At 41.1% G+C, this 19,791-nt stretch overlaps 1 protein-coding gene across 1 annotated transcript; it reads right to left on the bottom strand.

The window, feature by feature from the left end:
- Positions 1-16,522: 16,522 nt before the first annotated feature.
- LOC111757216 (PRAME family member 5-like) lies at positions 16,523-19,425 on the bottom strand. The gene is made up of 3 exons (XM_063235226.1): positions 19,088-19,425; positions 18,091-18,678; positions 16,523-16,874 (listed from the first exon to the last, which is right to left on the bottom strand). Exons 1-3 carry the CDS (start codon positions 19,423-19,425, stop codon positions 16,523-16,525), a joined length of 1,278 nt encoding a protein of 425 aa, XP_063091296.1.
- Positions 19,426-19,791: the final 366 nt, after the last annotated feature.

Here is a 19,791-nt window from a genome sequence, read left to right as displayed (position 1 = left end):
TATATGAGGAGACAAACTAATGCACAAACCTGTTTTATTTAGCATCACAAGAAATTCAGGTGATCAACAAGAGTGATCATGCTGATCTTTGAAATGATAGCTTCTGTTTAAGAAAAATATAAATTTAAAAATATTACGAGCTTATGCGCTGGGTGTGGTAGCTCACGCCTATAATCCCAGCACCCAGGAGGCTGAGGTGTGAGGATCCTTTGAGACCAGCTTGGGCTACAAATTGAGCTTAATGCTAGCCTGAACTGTATAGTGAGACCCTGTCTCAAAAACAAACAAACAAACAAACAAAAAATTATGAGCTGAACATCATGCCGCACAACTATAATCCCAGCACAAGAGATGCCCAAGTAGGAGGACTACTTTGAATTGAAGATGAGCCAGCAGATGGATAAGTGAATCCAAGGCCAGTCTGTGCTACTCACTGAGACCCTTTTTCAAAAAATAAAACAAAAATGTTGTGAACTATAGCAAGTTTTGGTGGTGCACACCCGTAACACCCACACTCAGAATGCTGAGGCAGAAGGATCACTGTGAGTTCAATACTGGCCTGGGGTACAATGTAAGGCCCTGTCTCAAAACAAATGAAACAAGAGCTATGAAATGACATAATCAATACAGAAAGCAGGATATAAGGGGTGAAGGCAAATTTACACATTTAGAATCCAAACAAAAATGTAACCCTTGCTTGGTAAATCCAGCCACAGTCCCAATGGTAGGGAGGCTGAGGCAGGAGAATCTGGAGTTCAAGGCCAGCCTGGGCTACATATTGAGTTGAAATTCAGCTGGACAACTTAATAAGACCTTGGGTCCAAAGACAGTAACTACAAAACCTGAAACCTATCAACCTGAAAAGACAGAGGTCACAGAATTTTTGCTGACATCTGCAACCTTTGTGATCCCAGGGCACTGGCTGAGGGTGGATGGAGCCAGGGACTCACCGAGTGTAGATCCAGGCGATGGAGACAGGGCTCTAGGAATCCCAGCAGGACCAGCGGTGACTGGAAGCTCCTGGACTGAGCATCTGCTCCTCTGCTCTTTTATCCTCCTGGTGTGCCACACCTTACTCACCCAGCTCCTCCCCTCCTAACATCTCACACCCATGATTCGTCTCTCCCTGTCCACCCAGTTAATCCCGGAGGGGCTCAGGCTTTCTCTGTGCTGATTGGTTTTTACAAATATCTAGGCAGGAACTGAAGAATTTAGGAGAGAGTGAAAGTCAAGGAATTCAGTCATTGGCCCTGGGATATAAGCAGCACAGCTCCTGCCTGACAAGTACAAGGTTGTGAATTCCATTCCCAGTACCAAAGCAAAGAAACAATCATATAAAACCCAAAAAACCTAAAACAACAACAACAAAAAGGATTCAGTCATTGATTCACTCCACAAATGGAGATTTTATCAACACGTGTCAGTCCTAGATGTGCATGTGAAACAAAAAGGAGTTAATGTGGTCCTGACCTTGGGCATGAATGGTCCGTGCAAAGGGATGTTTGGCTGCATCTGAAGTTTGGCTCTGTTGCAGAGGTAAAACCACAGTACCGTGTCATGTGCTATAGCTGAAGTCTAAATTCCCAGCTGGTTTGCATGCAGAAGCTTGGGCTTAGCTTCTGTGACAAAGAAAGACATCGTCTTAAAAAGCAAACAAAACAGAATCAGCAGGGCCTACCCCTCTAATCCAAGCACTCTTGGAGGCTGAGGCAGAATGATCAGTGTATCACATCCATCCTGTAAAACTTAGTGGGTAAACAAGACCCTCTCTATAGAAGTAAGGAAGGGACAGGGTTTGATGGCACATGCCTAGAATCCCAACCCTCAGGAGGGTGACGCAGGAGGATGGCTTTAAGTTCTAAATCAGCCTCTGCTATAGAGTGAGTTTAAAGCTAGTTTCAACTACCTAGTGACACCTTATCTATGAAAATATTGATAATAATAATAAAAAAATAATAATAGTAAGTGAAGAGATGGGCATAGAGCTCAGTGCAAAATCTCCGTACGATCACACTTACTGAGGGCAAAATGCCACACAGACGTGTACACATCTCTCTAGAGATGTGTAGAGCAAGGCGGAATGTAAACCCCGCCCCACTGTGTTACTGAAGCAGGTGCTGTTTTTGTGTGTATGGTGCTGGGCCTGGAACCCAGGGACCCCTGCATGCCAGGCCATCCCTCCACACTCATGTACATCCTCACCTGAACTATAGGAAAAATTCCACTGCATTTATTTTTTTAAATTTTATTTATTTATTTATTTGGATAGCATATTTATTCTATTTTAAGAATGAAAATATGAGGGCCACAGAAACAATAAGCTATCTACCATCATAAAGTATTTAAAAGCTGATTATTAAGCACAGATTTTCATGCATTTAAATTCCAAATTTCCTATGTGGACTGCTAGATTGCATGGTAATAAAATTTATGTATTTATTTAGTTTTATTTTAAAGAAGATAAAACTAAGGAAATTAAAACAGAATAAAACTAATCAAAATAAAGTAATGTAAATGATACAGGACTTCAAAACTGTATGCAATCAACAGTTACCTTACAGTCTATTGTTATCCTCAAATTTGCTGCAGACACCTTCAGACATAGTAAACACTGAACAGAGCTGGATAGAATAGAAACAATAAAAATGAAACAATGAGTGCCTTAAAGTACTTCAAACCAAGCCACTAGTAAATCCAAAATGGCTATCATAATATGTCTTGCTGTCTTTTAAATAGCCCCTCTTGCCATCAGATTGAACAAAATCAAACAAAACAAAAGAGAATAAAACCCAACCCAACAAAGCCATGAAAGTGATGGTTTCCAGGCTGGGATGACTTCTTTGTGAGGCCTTCTTCTCTGCACATGGTGCTGACTCTCAGAGAGAGGCTTGGGTCTGGCTGTCCCCACTTCAGTAGAGGCCCAGTCTTGACAGTGGTTTCCAGGTGGGGTCACCTCCTGGTGAGGCCTGGTTTGCTTCCTCTGCATTCTGCAAAACCCTCCAATGGTTTTAGAAAGGAGAGCTATGTAAACTTGCTCACCTTTCCCTCATTAAAAATGAAAATGAACACAAAATTTATGCCACCCCAAAGACCTAGCTTGATGAGACTCAGCACTTCAGTGTGTAAGAAGGCACGGAGCTTGTTGCACTCATAATTCCTGGTTGTTCATTGCTCATCTCCATGGTCCCATCTTAACAGCAAGGTATCTTGTAAGATATATACATGCTTTCTTCATCTCTTTTTGTTTCTTTGTTTCACTTTCCTTTTAAACAAATTCTTTTCTCGTTTACATTTTCTTGTTGATGTTTTGAGACTGTAGTTTAGTCCAGTCTTGAACTCACTGTGTAGCCCAGGCTGGACTCACACTCATGGGATCATCCTGCCGTAGCCTGCTCAATGCTGGGGCTACACACATGTGCCACCATGCTGGGCATCTTTAGCATTTCTTCATTTGGAGGACTACACTCCTCTCATGAGCCTATAGGAGTGTTTATTCTGTTTGTTTGAAGTTTCACTGGATTTCAAAATAGAAATGAATTGAAGTAAGATCTTAAGTTTGTTGTCATTTTGCTTTGGAGAAGAATTTATGAGCTAGGCTGGGTGACCCACCCCTCTAATCCCAGAACTCTAGGAGGCTGAGCCTGGAAGGTCACTGGAAGTTCACGCCCAGCCTGAGTAACTTATTCACTTAGCAAGATCTCATCACAAGTAAAAATAGGAAACAAAAAGGAGAAAAAACAAATGTAATCAGGCTTGGATGCAGCTGTAAGGCCCTGACTCAGGAACACTCAAGTTGCCAGCTTTCACAGGTGTGAACAGACCTCCCCCTGGGTTCTTTATTCTTGAAGTTGTATATTTCCCTGAGAGGTTTGTGGGACTCAGTTTGTTGCACTTAAGAATAAATCAGGTGAATGAACTTATTCTTGGAGTAGAATTTGTTTCTGAATTAGGGATTGAGTGTACACAAATATTTTCAGCCCAGCTTTCTTTCTTTTACCTTTCATTTACTTACCTCCCTCTTTCCTCAATTCCTTCTTTCTTCCTTTTTTAAAATTACTAGCAATGGATCTCAACAACATTCCAATGCTGAGTTTCTGTTTTGTTTTGAGTTCAGGGCATTGCTTATGCCTGCACTTGTGCTAAAGTTGTGTTCATTTGCAGCAGCCTACAGAGTGATGGGAAAACAAGTTGGAGCCAATGAGTTAGTCCAAAATGTTCCTTTTCCTTGCTTACCTGGTTGGAAAATTCCTAGGTCCACAGTCACCTACTAACTCATAGGAAAACCTAAGTTTAAGTTGATTTCTCACTGATGTGGTCATCAAGAATTTCCCAAATTCATCTGGCCTTATGTTCACAGAGAGGTTACAGCCACTGATACAGCTCAGTTGTTTTGCTTTCATGGATGTTTTCAACTTCACTTTTCAGTGTATTTCTGATTAGTGTTTCCCCTTTTCCTAATAACATCACCTTGCTTCCCATTACTGCTGTTCCTAAAGGCCTGGGCTGAGAGGAGTTATATGCCATGTTCACCAGGAGGTCCTCTGGCCTTCAGAGATCCAAGGCAGCCTCCAGTGTCACTCAGGAAGGTTGGTACCCTGTAGCTGTAGGGACCTCATGGCAGCATTTACTGTGTGTGGGCTACTGGGAAGCATTTTTAAACCCTAGAGGAAGAACAAGTCCAGGAGACACAAGGGCTCTGAGGATAGTCCCAGTCAAGGGTTCAAAATTGCCTGGAGCAGTGAGCTCCATGACCTTGTGGAGCTTTGTCTGTATTTGCCAATGTTGTTTAAAGTGTCAGTGAAAAAGCTTGGGTTCCTAACTGAAAATCATATTTCTGTTTTTGTTGTTTGAGACAAGGCTTCATTATGTAATCAATGCTGGCCTTGAACTCACAATGTGGTCATTCTGGCACTGAATTCACAGTGATCTTCCTGCCTCCATTTCCTGAGTGCTAAGATTAGAGGCGTATGCCACCACTGCTTGGCCTAAAAGTTTTAATAAAGTATTTAAGAGTTGAAAAAAAAAAGAACAAAACTAAATGGCAACAACAAAAATGTCATAAAGTACCATATATACACAAACAACGCACTTTTTTTTTTTATTTAAGAGGAAAAAGAGAAAAACACAAAACAAAACAAAGCAGTGTAAGGTTACATATAATACAGAACTACAAAAAAAAGCATAACAGTAAGAAATCACCCGTTAATAGATTACATATTATCATCTTGGAAATAGTTGCTCAAATCACAGTATCAAAGAATACAAAGTAGACATTCAAACAGAGAGACTACAAACAGCTGTGTTCAATGATCCAAAAACATTAATATAGTCAGCTATTCAACATCCCTATACACACTTGCTGTTATATCCGTTAGAGCTCTTTTTTCCCCTTCCTCTCTTTTTACAACAAAATTTACACATTTTAGATTTTATTACTCCTTAGTTCTTATTACTTTTTGGGGGGGGGGAGAATAAAGTCAAATATGGCAGAACAAAGCTGTCAGTGAAAACCAAGGATAGACTTAGCACATGATGTAGAACAGAGTATACGGTTATTAACAATAGTTATCAACGTTGTCTCTTGTTTCCTTAAAAAGATTTGTCTATCTCATTAGATATTACAAAGTTGGACAAAACAGTAGAGAACAAGACCAATAAAACTTAGACATTGTAAACATTACAGGACTTCCAAAGGAGACAATAGTCAAACCAGAATGGGCATCTTAGTGAATCTTACTGCCTTCAAAGTAGTTGCCTATACCCTCGGACCTGATACTATCCCACAGAATGGAACAGAGTCTAATCAGTCAAAACAAGATCATGGGAGCATTACAGGACTTCAAAACAAGTTAATAGGAAATCGAAAAGAGTTACTATTATATATCCTAATTTTTTAAATTTTTCCCTTAATTAAAATAAACATAAGAAATAACTAAATAATTTTTTTAAAGAATAATAGTTACCATAGTGTCTGTCTTTTTCCTTGAGATATTTGGATAAAACTTCATATACTATAGCTTCAAATATTTCCATATCAAGAAGCCCGGAATAAAGCCTTTCTAATTAATAAGTGAAAATTTTATAAGGCTTCAAGGCCACATAATGGGGAATCATGATTGCCACATATTTTCATATATTTGAATCATTACTTACATTAGGGAAACTATTCGGTATTCATACATGCGAGATTGATTTATTTCACTTATGAGTATGGTCTCAAGCTGCGCCCATTTATTGATAAATATCTCAATGTGATCCTTCTTTATAGCTGAATAATATTCCATTGTATAGAAATACCACAACTTTTTTATCCATTCCTCAGTTGATGGACACTTGGGTTGTTTCCAAGATCTGGCGATTACAAATTGTGCTGCTATAAACATAGGTGCACATAAATCACTGTGGTATGATGCTTTCAGTTCTTCTGGGAATATGCCTAGAAGTGGAATAGCTGGAATGAATGGGATTTCCAATCCCAACTTTTTGAGAAACCTCCAGACAGACCTCCACAAAGGCTGTACCAGTCTACACTCCCACCAACAGTGCAGGAGAGTTCCTTTTTCCCCACATCCTCTCCAGCATTTGTTGTTGTTGGTTTTCTTGATCCTGGCCATTCTTTCAGGAGTGAGATGGAATCTCAGTGTGGTTTTAATTTGCATTTCTCTGATGACCAATGATGATGAGCATGTTTTCATATATTTATTTGCCATTTGCATTTCTTCATCTGAGAATTGCGTATTCATCTCAGATGCCCATTTTTGGATTGGATCTTTGAATTTTGGAGGTCTGAGTTTTTTTATTTCTTTATATGTTTTAGACAAGAGTCCCTTGTCTGAGAGAGAGTTCACTAAAATCTTTTCCCAGTTTGTGGGTTTTCTTTTCACTATGCTGGAGATTTCTTTTGACATGCAGAAACTTTTTAATAAGATGTGGTCCCAGTTATTGATTCTGGGAAGTGTTTCCCGTGCGGTTTGAGTCCTGTTCATGAATTCTCTACCTACTCCTATGTCTCCAAGGTTTCTACCCACTTTGTCTTCCAATAGATTTAGTGTTTCTGTTTTAATACTCAGATCTTTGACCCATTTAGATTTTAATTTAGTACATGGTGATAGACATGGGTCTAGCTTTAGTTTTCGGCAAATGGAGAGCCAGTTTTTCCAGCACCATTTATTAAAGAGACTATCGTTCTTCCAGTGAACCTGCTTGGCTCCTTTATCAAAGATAAGGTGGTTGAGTGTGTTTGTAGTTGTGGTTGTATCTTCTAATCTATTCCATTGATCTTCACCTCTGTTTTGATTCCAATACCATGTTGATTTTACTACTGTTGCTTTGTAGTATAATTTCAAGTCAGGGATTGTGATGCCTCCTGCTTTGCCTTTGCTGCTTAGAATTGCCTTTGCTCTTCTAGGTCTCTTCTGGTTCCAGATGAAATTTAGGAGTGATTTCTCTAGATCTATAAGGTATGTTGATGGTATTTCTATTGGGATTGCATTGAATCTGTATAAGAGTTTTGGGAGAATGGCCATCTTCACAATGTTTGTTCTTCCTATCCATGAGCAAGGGATGTCTTTCCATTTTCTGAGATCATCTTCAATTTCCTTTTTCAGTGTATTATAGTTTTCACTGTATAAGTCTTTCACTTCTTTCGTAAGAGTAATTCCTAAATATTTCATTTTTTTGCTTGCTAATGTGAATAGTCCAGTTTCTCTTATTTCCCTCTCTGTAATTTTGTTGTTCGTGTATAGGAATGCTATTGATTTCTGAGTATTGATTTTGTATCCAGCCACATTACTGAATTTATTTATTGTATCTAAGAGTATTTCAATGGAGTTTAGGGGGTCTTCTATGTAGAGTATCATGTCATCTGCAAACAATGATAACTTAACTTCTTCTTTTCCTATCTTTACCCCTTTTATTTCTCTTTCTTGCCTAATTGCTCTGGCTAGTACTTCCAGTACTATATTAAATAGGAGTGGTGATAAAGGACATCCTTGTCTTGTGCCTGATTTTAAAGTAAAGGCTTTCAATTTTTGGCCATTTAGAATGATGCTGGCTGTTGGTTTGTCATAAATGTCCTTTATTATATTGAGGTAAAGACCATCTATTCCAATTTTCTGTAGAGTTTTTATCATGAATAAATGTTGGACCTTATCGAATGCTTTTTCTGCATCTATAGAAATGATCATGTGATTCTTATTTTTGGCTTTATTGATATGGTGGATTACATTTATTGATTTGCGTATGTTGAACCATCCTTGCATTCCTGGGATGAATCCCACTTGGTCATGGTGTATAATCTTCTTGATGATTTGCTGGATCCTATTTGCCAATATTTTATTGAGGATTTTTGCATCTGTGTTCATTAGGGAGATCGGTCTATAGTTCTCTTTTTTAGTTGGGTCTTTCTCAGGTTTTGGTACTAGAGTAATATTTGCTTCCAGGAACGACTTAGGAAGGATTGCTTCCCTTTCAATTTCATTGAACAGTTTGAGGAGTGTCGGCATTAGGTCTTCTTTGTATTTCTTGTAGAATTCTGCAGTGAATCCATCTGGGCCTGGGCTCTTCTTGGTGGGTAAGGACTTAATTATATTTTCAATTTCAGTAACAGAGATTGGGTTATTCAACAGTTTTACATCCTCTTGATCTAGCTTTGGCACTTCATATGCTTCTAAGAATCTGTCTATTTCTTCTGTGTTATCAAACTTTTGAGAGTAGAGGTTTTCAAAGTAGGTGTTGACGATCTTCTGTATTTCTATTGGGTCTGTAGTGATTTCTCCTTTTTCATTTCTTATTGCATGAATTTGAGCTTTTTCTTTCCTTTTTTTTAATAAGGTTGGCTAGGGGCTTATCGATTTTATTTATTCTTTCAAAGAACCAACTCTTTGATTTGTTGATTCTTTGGATTGTTTTCTTAGTCTCTATTGCATTGATTTCTGCTCTGATTTTTATAATTTCCTCTCTTCTTTTGGCTTTGGGCTTGACTTGCTCTTCTTTTTCTAGCTGTTTGAGGTGTAGCATCAAGTTATTTATTTGTATTCGTTCTGTTTTCCTGATGTGGGAACTCAGTGCAATAAATTTTCCTCTCAGGACGGCTATCATTGCATCCCACAGGTTCCGGTAAGTTGTATCTGTATTTTCATTTTCTTTTAGGTATTGTTTGATTTCTTCTTTAATTTCCTCTGTGACCCACTGATTACTCAAGAGTGTGTTATTCAGTTTCCATGTGTTTGTGGGATTTTTGCAGTATCTTTTATCATTAATTTCTAATTTCAGAGCGCTATGATCCGATAACATGCAAGGGATGATTTCAGCTCTTTTGCACTTGTTTAAATATGTTCTGTGAGCTAATATATGGTCTATTTTAGAAAATGATCCATGTACTGCTGAGAAGAATGTGTATTCTGATGTTGTTGGGTGGAACATCCTGTATATGTCTATCAAACCCATTTGTTCACAGGTATGATTCAGTTCTGTTATTTCTTTGCTCATTTTCTGTCTGGTTGATCTGTCCCTTGGTGTCAATGGCGTATTAAGGTCTCCTGTTACAATTGTGTTACTGATAATTTGAGTTTTCATTTCTGTTAATAGTTGTTTTATATAACTGGTTGCTCTGGAGTTTGGTGCATATATATTTAAGATAGTTATCTCTTCCTCTTGGAGTTTTCCCATTACGGGTATATAGTGACCTTCTTTGTCCTTTATGGTCATTGTTGGTTTAAAGTTCATGTTGTCTGTGAACAGAATGGCTACTCCTGCTTTTTTTTGGATTCCTGTTGCATGGAGTATTGTTTTCCATCCTCAGTCTGTGAGTATCCTTCTGGGTTAGATGGGTTTCCTGTAAACAGCACATGTTTGGATTTCATTTCTTGATCCATTCTGCTAGTCTGTTTCTTTTGATTGGTGCATTGAGACCATTTACATTAATGGTTATAACTGTTGAATGCTGGTTTATTGTTGACATATTATCACTCTGCTGTTGCACCTTTATCTTTCTATTCTGTTTAATTATCTGCTTTGCTTAGTGGTTTTTTCCTTTGTGTATGTAAACTGTCTTTCAATAATTTTTGCAGGGTTGGTTTGGTGTTCATGAAGTTCTTCAGCTGTTCTTTGTCATGGAAGTATTATATTTCACCATCAATTTTGGATGATAGTTTTGCAGGGTACATCAGTTTAGGTTGGAAATCATTTTGCTTTAGGATCTGGAATACTTCACTCCATGCTCTCCTTGACTTTATTGTTTGTGCTGAGAAGTCTGCTGTGATTCTGATACGTTTTCCTTTATAAGTGATCTGTCTTTTCTCTCTGACAGCTTTTAATAATCTATTCTTGTGTTGGATTTCTGGGATGGTGATTATTATATGTCTGGTTGTAGTTTTATTTTGGTTATGACTATTTGGAGTTCTATATGCTTCACTGATCCTGATGTCGGTTTCTGATCTCATGCTTGGGATATTTTCAGCTATTACTTCTCTAAATATCCTCTTGACATCCTTTATGTTGTCTCCTTCTTTTTCATTAATCCCTATCATTCTTATGTTATTTTTCTTTTCAACGTCTTGCAGTTGTTGAATTGTTGTTTCCTGATTCCTTGTTGTTTTTAAAAGATCTTTCCTTTCCTGTTCACTAGCTGCAATCCTCTCTTCAAGGTCTGAAATTCTATCTTCACTTTCATTGAAGTGGTTTTTACAACTTTCAGTGGAGCTTTTTTATTTCCTGTATATCTCTGTGCATCTGCATTATGTGTTCTGTTTGTTTCTTATATTGCTCATCTAGGGATTCTATCTTTTTGTTTAGTTCCTACAATTTTTTAACTTTGTTCTCTCTAGATATATTCAGAATCTCTTTCATTTCTTTTATCATTTCTTCTTTTACCTGGGAGATTATTTCTAGTTTGAATTTCTTTAAAGCTTCCTGGAGTTGCTTGTTAATTTCAGTAGCTATTGTGTCCGATATTTGAGGTGAATGGCATATATTTTCTTCTATATACATTGCTCCTAGTGTTCTTGAGATGAGCTGGAGGTTTGAGGTTGTAATTTGGTCTTTCATTTTGTCACTTTCCTATATTTCTGTGTTTCAAGTGTTATTTGAAAGCTTCCTCAGGGTCTGTTGGAAATCCCCTTCTATGTTTGCCCCTCCTGAAACTCTGGCATCCCGGTACCCAAATCCACTGGGCCTGCAGAACCAATGGCCCTCCTCTGCCTGTTCAGAACTCCACAGTTCCAGATAAGCTGGGCCTCAGGGACACTGTGCGCCCACCTGTCCGTTGGAAGCTTCACAGCTCTCCAAGCACAGCTGGGATGCAGACGCGGATGTAAACACCTCAAACCCACCTCTCCAATTCACTGCACCCGGAAGCCTGGAGGGTCCTGAACAATCTGGGCTTTGGGCAGAGTGTGCTGCAGACTCACCACAGGCCACGGGGCCTCTGGAACCTGCGATGTTCCCCTGCCCGCTGAGACATCCACAGTCCTCCAGACACACAGGAAGGCTGATGCAGCCGCCCCAGATCCGCCTAGCCGCTCCTCTGCACACTGCTGGCGAGGTGCGGAAGTCCCAAGCAGGCTGGGCTCCGGGGATAGCGTGAGCCCGCCCACCTGTTGGAAGCTGCACAGTTCTCCCAAGTGCAACCGGGATGGGGAAGCAGATCGAGCATTACATTTCTTATGAAAAATATGATTAAAAGAAAGCAAAAATGGGAGTCTTAATCCCTCCACTTCTTGTAATGAGGCTCTGGGAAGTGGTGAGTTAGGACCTCTAAATGCCCAGACACATCTCCTGGGTCAAGGCTCCATTTCTGGTGAGGAGCCTCCAGACAAAATCGAGGGTAATAGTGCAGGTTCCGAGTGGCACCTGGACAGCTTCATTTCTTTCCTATGTTTAGGTTTCTGGGAATTTGACAGCTGCAGTACTGTGACCACGTGTGAGGAAAGATTGGATTAGGGTCTCAAAATCCATGACAAATGCAACATTGGCTTGAGGGTTCAAAATCCATCAACAGCCAAGACTTTCAGGCCAGCCTAGGTTCATAATAAATTCAGAATCAGCTTGCTCTAAAAACTAAGACTTTCTGTAAAAAAATTCCGTGAAAAACAAAAGATTATTTTAACAAGCCAGGCATGATGGTTCAGTCTTACAATACCAGCACTGGGAGGATGAGGCAGGAGGATCACTGCAAATTTGAGACCCTGGGCTCCAAAGTGAGTTCAAGGCCAATCTGAACTGCATCTCAATTGATAAAATATCTGAGAAAATTCAATTACTCATTCATGGTATTTTAATCCTGTTCATGAAAAATGATTCATTTCTTTTAGCCATATGTAAGTAATTTCAGTTGGACTTGGTGCTACAAATATTTAATCCCAGGGCTCTGGGAGGTTTAAGCAGCAGTGTTAAAAATTTGAGCTTAGCCTGGGGCATAGAGCGATATAATTATGTATTTGGTTTTAGTACAGACAACTTAATTCATTACATTTGTGTTGAGCTACATCCTCACTTTTAATATTTTTATGTATGAGAGACAGGGTCTTGCTATACTGTTCAGGGTGGCCTTAAAATTACAGTGATCCTCCTGCCTCAGCCTCAGGAGTGCTGGGATTACAGGTGCACACCACCACACACTGCCCACATTTTTATTTTGAGACAGGACCTGGTGAGCTTTTTGGGCTGGCTGAAAATTCCCATCCTCCTTCTTTAGCCTGCCCTGTTGCTGGGGTTATAAGGAGTCCTCTGTAATTTTAAAAAGCAATTCATATCATCGGTATTTATGTAAAAGATAACACCAGTAGCACTGAAACAGTATTTCATAATAGTTTTTAAAACTACCACAGGAAGTACAGTCCTGTTCTTGAAAATTGCTCTCACCTGGCCTGAATCACCAGCAGGGGGCAAGCTTGTCCCACAGCTTGGAATCAGCTGCATTAGGAATGGAATCAGTCTTGTGCTCCCATCTGCATTCCTGCTGGGTGTCAGAGTTCTGCTTTTGTGTGGAATCCTGAGATGCTGGCCACATGGAAAACTGTTGCATTTGTGCACTGTGTCTCTGCTCTCCCCTTTTCTCAGGAACAGAGGAGTGTGTTGTTGATGAAGTTGGTGGACTATGTTCATGTGTCTCTATAGTGTACATAATGAACATAAAGTGTGTTGTGTCTTGAATCATAGCATCTAGTCTTCCAGGATGATAAAGAAGTTTCTAGGGTACAACTGTATTAGTTACTTTCCTCATTTCCACTACTCAGCACTCACAAATTAAGGGAAGAAAGGTTTCTTTAGATCACAGTTTGTAGAGGTTTCAGTCCATAATCTGTTGGCTCTAAGGCAATGTGGCACAGAAATCAGGTATCACAGAGAAAAAGCAGTTCACGGTGGGCAAAAAAAAGAAGGGATGAACACAGCTCTTTTTTTTTTTTTTTTTTTTTTTTTTTCGTACCAGGGTTCTAACTCACAACCTTACACTTGCCAGGCAGGCGCTTATTTGGCTGAACTATATCTCCAACCCGGCCACAGGTCTTTCTATGTGTGATTTTTATCCAACTACTTAGGATGGGTGGCCCCCACACCCTTAATCCTAGTGCCCTTCAGCCTAATAATACACCATGAACCAATCCCAGTGTGATAGAGAGCCCTTCTGGGCCCTGTCTCTGTCTGGGAAGTTTATGTTTGTAATCCCATAGAAAAGTTATTGGAATTCTGATGAGTTAATTCCAATCTATGACTTCCAGTGCAACCCATGGCAAGAATAAAGACACTAAAATATAATTCTGGGGAGTTCAGGGTTCACCAGAACAAATGACTTGACCCAGGGCCTCACCAGGATTTTATTAAATTGTGAAGAATGGAGTGGTTTAAGAAGGTGTAACTGTGAGAATGGCAGGAAATATGTGAATCTTGTGGGGTGGGTAGGAAACCCCAAAGCACCTCTGCTATATGCACAGAGCCTAATCTGAATAACACAGTTGAGATAATATCTAATGTTTTGGGGTTGGTGTTTCAGCTGTGATGTGCAACTTTTATGCCCTGGGAAGTCACAGCCTCTTACCTCAAGCTCAACCCCTTGTGGAGTGGTGGCTCTTCAGTACAGTGGTGGGAAAACAGTGACTGCCATCTGGCTTCATAGATGAAACATCAGCGTCTCAGCCAGCCTTCTTTACATTGCTTAAAGTCAGTCAAAGGGGCAGATGAGTACATATCAGTACATGCATCTCTGTGCACATCAGTACATGAAGACAGGGCCAGAGCTGGCCAAGTGGAGATAACTGATCTTTATTAAAGAAGAATCATGCCGGTGGTCCTCCATAGTGTCACACACTGAAAATTCATTCCTCTCTGGAAAAGCTCCACATATGATCACTGAGGCTTTGGGGAGACATCTAGACCAAGCCATAAGAATAATCAAAGCAGAGTTGGTAAACTGATGATTTTAATGCACTTTGCTTTCCACTTTCTGACAGAGAAGCTCCATGTTGCAGTGCCAAATGCCTGGAATCCTAGCACTTGCAAGGTAGAGGGAGTTGTATTGCCACAAGTTAGAAGCCTTAATGTTCTACACAATTAGTCCAAGACCAGCCTGGACAACCTATCAAGATACTGTCTTCAGAAAATATAATTTATCGCAAAGACTTTTGCTTGTTCCTTTGCACAGTACTGTAGCTCCAACCTAGGACAGTACCATGGAACTACATCTTCTTCAAGTATTTTAATCTGTGTCTTGTGAGATAGGGTAATGAAGATTGGCTGTGCTAGTCTTGATCGTGCAGTACTTACACCTCAGCTTCCTAATTCACCAGGATCAGAGACATGCACCATGAATTCAGCAGCTGTTTAGAACAATTATATCAATTTTGGCTGCAGTAGTACCAATAGAAACAAACACAGCCTAGAAAGCAACAAACTTAACCTACCCTTAATATAATTTGTGACTTTTAATGATATGAGCTAGATTCATGATTATAAAACAGAATATAAAAGAAACCAGATAATTATATGCAACATATCAATCTGTGATGTATCAGTTTTGAGTGGCTGGGAGTACAGCTCAGGAGTGACTACTGGTCTTGCCTGCATCAGGCCCGTGTCTCTACCCAGAGGGCTGAAAAATGGGAGTAAGGATCTGAATTCCTACAGCTCATCCCTATGGACAGGGTGCTGTCCAATGGCTTTGTTCCCCTCTAAACATTGGAAATGGCTGAGGGATATATGGGAAGCCAAGATAGATGTGCCAGTGCATGCCTGTGCTCCCAGAACACATGGAGGCTGTCATGAAAACTACAGGTTGAGCTTAGCCCGCACAGCTCAGCTGCTTAGCGAGACCCTGTCTCAAAAAGTAAACTCACTAGTAGCAGAAAATCAAGAGATGGAAGGGAGGGGGCTGGGGATTTAGCTCAGCGGCATAATCGCCTGCCTTGCAAGTGTGTGGTCATGAGTTCGATCCCCAGTACCGATAAAAAAAAAAGAAAAAGACAAAGAGATGGAAGGGAAGAGAATGAGACTTAAAGTCACTTAAGGTATATTATGTGTATGTACCAGCTCCTCGTGCTGAACTTGACCATTGCATACAACAGACATGTGAAAAAAATAAAAAAATATGAAAAAATAAAGAGCGATAGGTAACTCAGTATGATGGTCCTTAATTCAATTCCCTAAGTAACAAAAAGAAAGAAATAAAGGCAGCTTCCCTAACCAAGATGAATATTATTATGACACATGGCAAACATAGTAATAAACCACAAATTGGAAAGCCAAGAATTGGACTGATTCTTCATGAAAGAGTTTACATTAAGATTTGTTCATTTGTCCCCCTGTGTATCTAGTTATCTTTAAGACAAAGTCTCACTATGGAGCCTCAGCATTCAAAGTACTGGGATTATGAATGTGTTCTTGCATACCTAAAAGGTTTCCTTTATGACCATCTGATAAATATTTGTAGAGGATTAACACATTTTTATCACTTTCATATTACACAATACCCAACACTCATAATTTCAAAGGAGAAAAGTTTATTTAGTGTTACAATTCAATTTGACTGACCAGCATGGAAGAAGTACATGGCAGAGGGAAAAAGCTCATAAGCTGGATGTGGGACACAGACAGAAGTGAACAGAGGATGAACGGAGATAGTTTCTTCATGGCCTTGGCTCCATTGACCAGGCATTGCTAACCATACCTCCATGATACAGGCATCTCCCACAGACCCCAACAGGCAATGCAAGAGGCTTTCTGGGGACATCATGATTAAGAAAATACAATCACCATGCTGAAGATGTACACCATGGTAGCATCTAAGGCTACTTCAATAGTGATACTCCTGTGTGACAACCCAGTTTCCTCTGGGCTCCAGTCTGTAGAATTGACATGGTATGTCAAAATTACAAGAGTGGGTACAGATCTGGACATTAAGAGAAGGTCTTATGGCCTTCAACAGCACTGTCAATTTAGCACAGACCTGGGCGAATTGCTCAGGGTGTACACACTGTGTTGGAATATTGGACTCATAGCTCTCCAGTGGGGCAGGATACAGACCTTGGGTTTACTGGCTCATTCTTAAAGTCAGGCATAGCAGGACCTCATGGGTGCTCAGGGAAAAGTAGTTCCCACAGCAACTGAAAGTCCTGAGCCTTGAGCAGCTGCTCAGGGCAGGCAAGATGGCAAGGAGCTGGGTGTCTGTGAACTCACAGTGCTCTAGGGCTAGGGTCTCCAGGGTGCTGGCCAGATTGTGTATCAGAACTCGGAGGGTATCAGGATGGAATGAGTGCATTGAAATCCAGCTCAGAGTCAGGGACTTGAACTGGCTTGTGCTTGCACATTGGGACAGATGCTTCAGGTCAGATTCCTTCAAGGGGCTTGAACTCAAGGAGAGGGCCTTCAAGGGGGTCTGTGTCCTGCAGAGAGAGAAGAGTCATTTGGTATGAATGGAGGTGATAAATGAGGGGAATTAGGAAATGACCTCAAGGCAGGAGAGCCAGTGTAGCTCCAACATTCCTCTCACCATCTGATGGTCCCTGGAATGCTGCGTGCTGAACTCACTCATCCTTCTGGTCACCATCACATGTGTGATGGGCTCAGTCTCCATTTTTGCAGTGTGCCGTGCTCACTGCCAAGCACAGTCATAGCGCAGGCCCATTGAGGCCAGTGGGTGAATTGCAGGAAGAATGAAACCAGGCCATTGGACTGTATTTGGCCTTACATCCTCAGCGAAACGTATGTCCCTGTTGCTAGCCCTGCACTCCTCCTCCTCCTCCTCAGCTCCAGACTCCTGTGCTTCCCATAAGCTCATTGCCCTGCCTTGACACTGTTATGACTTTCATGTTGCCATCTGTTCAAAGCCTTACATACTGACTGGTGGATATTTGTGCAAGTGGTTATGTCCAGGGTGATACCTGGATCAGCCCAATGACTGGTTTCACATGCCAGCAGTTCATGGAATTATTAAACTAGGAAGCACCACCCTGGGTGTGTGTGGCACTAAGTAATAGGCTTGTAGCCTGGATGGAATATAAAGGGAAGAAGGAAGGCAGCTTGCTGCTTTCTTCCTGCCATTTGGTGGAATGTTTCTTCTCTGCAATCCCTGGATCTGGCTGACATTTGACTGCAAACTGTAAAACTATGAGCTAATAAAAACCTCCACTTGTTTTACTTGTGAGTGTTGCATATTTTGTCCTAGCAATCAGAAAAGTAACAATGAGAAGCACTCAGCAGTCTTTCCCTAAGAAGGACATAGAAAATGGACCACTTCCCATCACAGCTGCAAAGCAGTCACCTGTTGAGTGTTCAGGTGTGTGGCCTGCCTCTCCATGAGTGCTGTCTCTTCCCTTTTCCCAGTACTTTACCTAGATAGTCTTCCTAGGGAAGAAAGATAATCTGCCCTCAGTTGCCTGCTCTATGACAGCTGGCTTTCAGACATGCACCTGCTTCAGAACTTGTAGCTTAGTTTAATCCCTGCTTTACATGGGAGGTTATGGGAGACCTTGCCATGGTCCAGATGGTATTGATTTTCCCACTTACCAGTTTCTTCCCCTAGGCCAGCAGATGGGCACATATGCCCTATTAGTATTTACTGTAACCATGAATATGCACGGGAACTTATCACACACTCACCTTAAAATCTTATGCAGAGCTCCTCGTAGGAAGAAGACTTCCTCCATGTGAAGCTCCTGAAGACTCTGCATCTGTCCTAAGTGAGAAGCATAGAGTCGTGAATACCACTTGTTTTTGGAGGGAGAAGGGAACTCCTCTGTGCTTAAGCATCTGAAGTGAAATGTATGAAGGTTGGTCATCTTCTTGAGCTGAGAGACAAATGCTTTCATGGTTTTCTGATTCCAGTCACTGAACACATGCAGCTCATGGATAGAGTCCAGGTGCACAGTTCGCAGAAGCTTAAGGATTTTAAGGATATCACTGGACCTGATCGTCACCTTCTCACAGTACAGGCGCACTGAAGCTTTTCTCTTGCTGGCCCACTTCAAGAGGCAGAGCTGTAGTTTGTCATGGGTGGCACAAGACGAACTCCAGTATTCAAAACAAAGGTGTGTGAATATTCTCAGCATTGGCTGCTTTTCACCTAAGCAAGGCTTGCCTTTTTTCTTATTCCTGGCATCTGTCAAGTGGGCAGCACTCATTGCTGTGGGCCCTAGAGTCCAGAATTCCCTGTGTACATCCCTCCAGTCCAGCACCTGCAGATTCCACCTGCTGGGTAGGGAGAGAAACAGGATGCAGCCTAAAAATGGAGATAAAGGCCCAACTTCCTACACTGTTTTTTTTCCTTATCTCCTGGGCATTAGAGGCACAACCACTATTTCTGCCTTCTTGTTTCTCCCTTCTCTAAACTTTTATCATTTGGATGCAGCTTGATTCAACTTGTGGTTCCTGTAAGAGCAGGAAGGTGCAGGCTCCTCCTGAGTTCTCTGCACCATGCCCATGCTGCTTTCTCATCAGGAAGCCCCTTCCCAGGTGGTGCACAGCAAAGACCAAGACCTCTGCGCTCTCCCCAACATCAGAAGCTGCCCACACTTCAGTCTCCCTTGCTCCTTGACACCAACTGTCCCTTATCTCGATTCCCAGTACCGTCCTTCCAGTATATCTGTATCACTCTCACCTGTGCTGAAACTTTTGTGACAGCTGTGTGTCAATTCCATCCAGTAGGGCTTCTAAGCTCTGTAGGTTTTTCTGTTGTGGTGTGATTTCTCCAAACTGAGTATGTGTGGACTTTGAGTTCCTCAAATCCATCAGGGTCCTCAAGGGGAGGTAAGGGAATGGCCATGCCTGCACCATCACCTTGAGGACTTCATTGTGTTCCCCCATGAAGGCATCCATGAATATGTCATGGTACATCAGGGTGGACAGGTCCTGCAGAGCAGTGCTCAGTATGGTCTCACTTTTCAGCAGACTCTGCTTGGCCAGCTTGTACAGTGTCAGTGGGTTCCGCGTACTCATCCTGAAAGATCTACAAGAAGAAGTATTGTGTGTAACATCCACTGTGGCCAATCTGAAGAGCCCTGTTCTAAACCATGAAGACCAACTCAGGCCCAAAGCCCTTATCTGGCTATGAGGAAGCCTTCTTATTTTAGCCCATTTTCTCTGACCTGAGTGGCTACAGATCCATACCTCTGCATCTGTTCCTACCAGGACGCCACTACCCTTGAAGTCACTAGTATTTTGAATTTCAGTCCCCCTACAAAGAGGCTTATGAGTGTTGTGAAATCTCAGCCCCTTCCTGTTTGGGGAGCTTCTGATCCTTGTGCTAAGGCCCTAGAAGAGAGCAATGGAAATATATTATTGACCAGCCAGCTTACCATCTCT

This window comes from Cavia porcellus, unplaced genomic scaffold (genome assembly GCF_034190915.1).
Source record: "Cavia porcellus strain 051 isolate PalLab524CR breed Dunkin Hartley unplaced genomic scaffold, mCavPor4.1 scaffold_25, whole genome shotgun sequence".
Lineage (NCBI taxonomy): Eukaryota > Metazoa > Chordata > Mammalia > Rodentia > Caviidae > Cavia > Cavia porcellus.
Note: the sequence above shows the minus strand (reverse complement) of the source record. Positions and strands in the feature narration are given on the sequence as shown.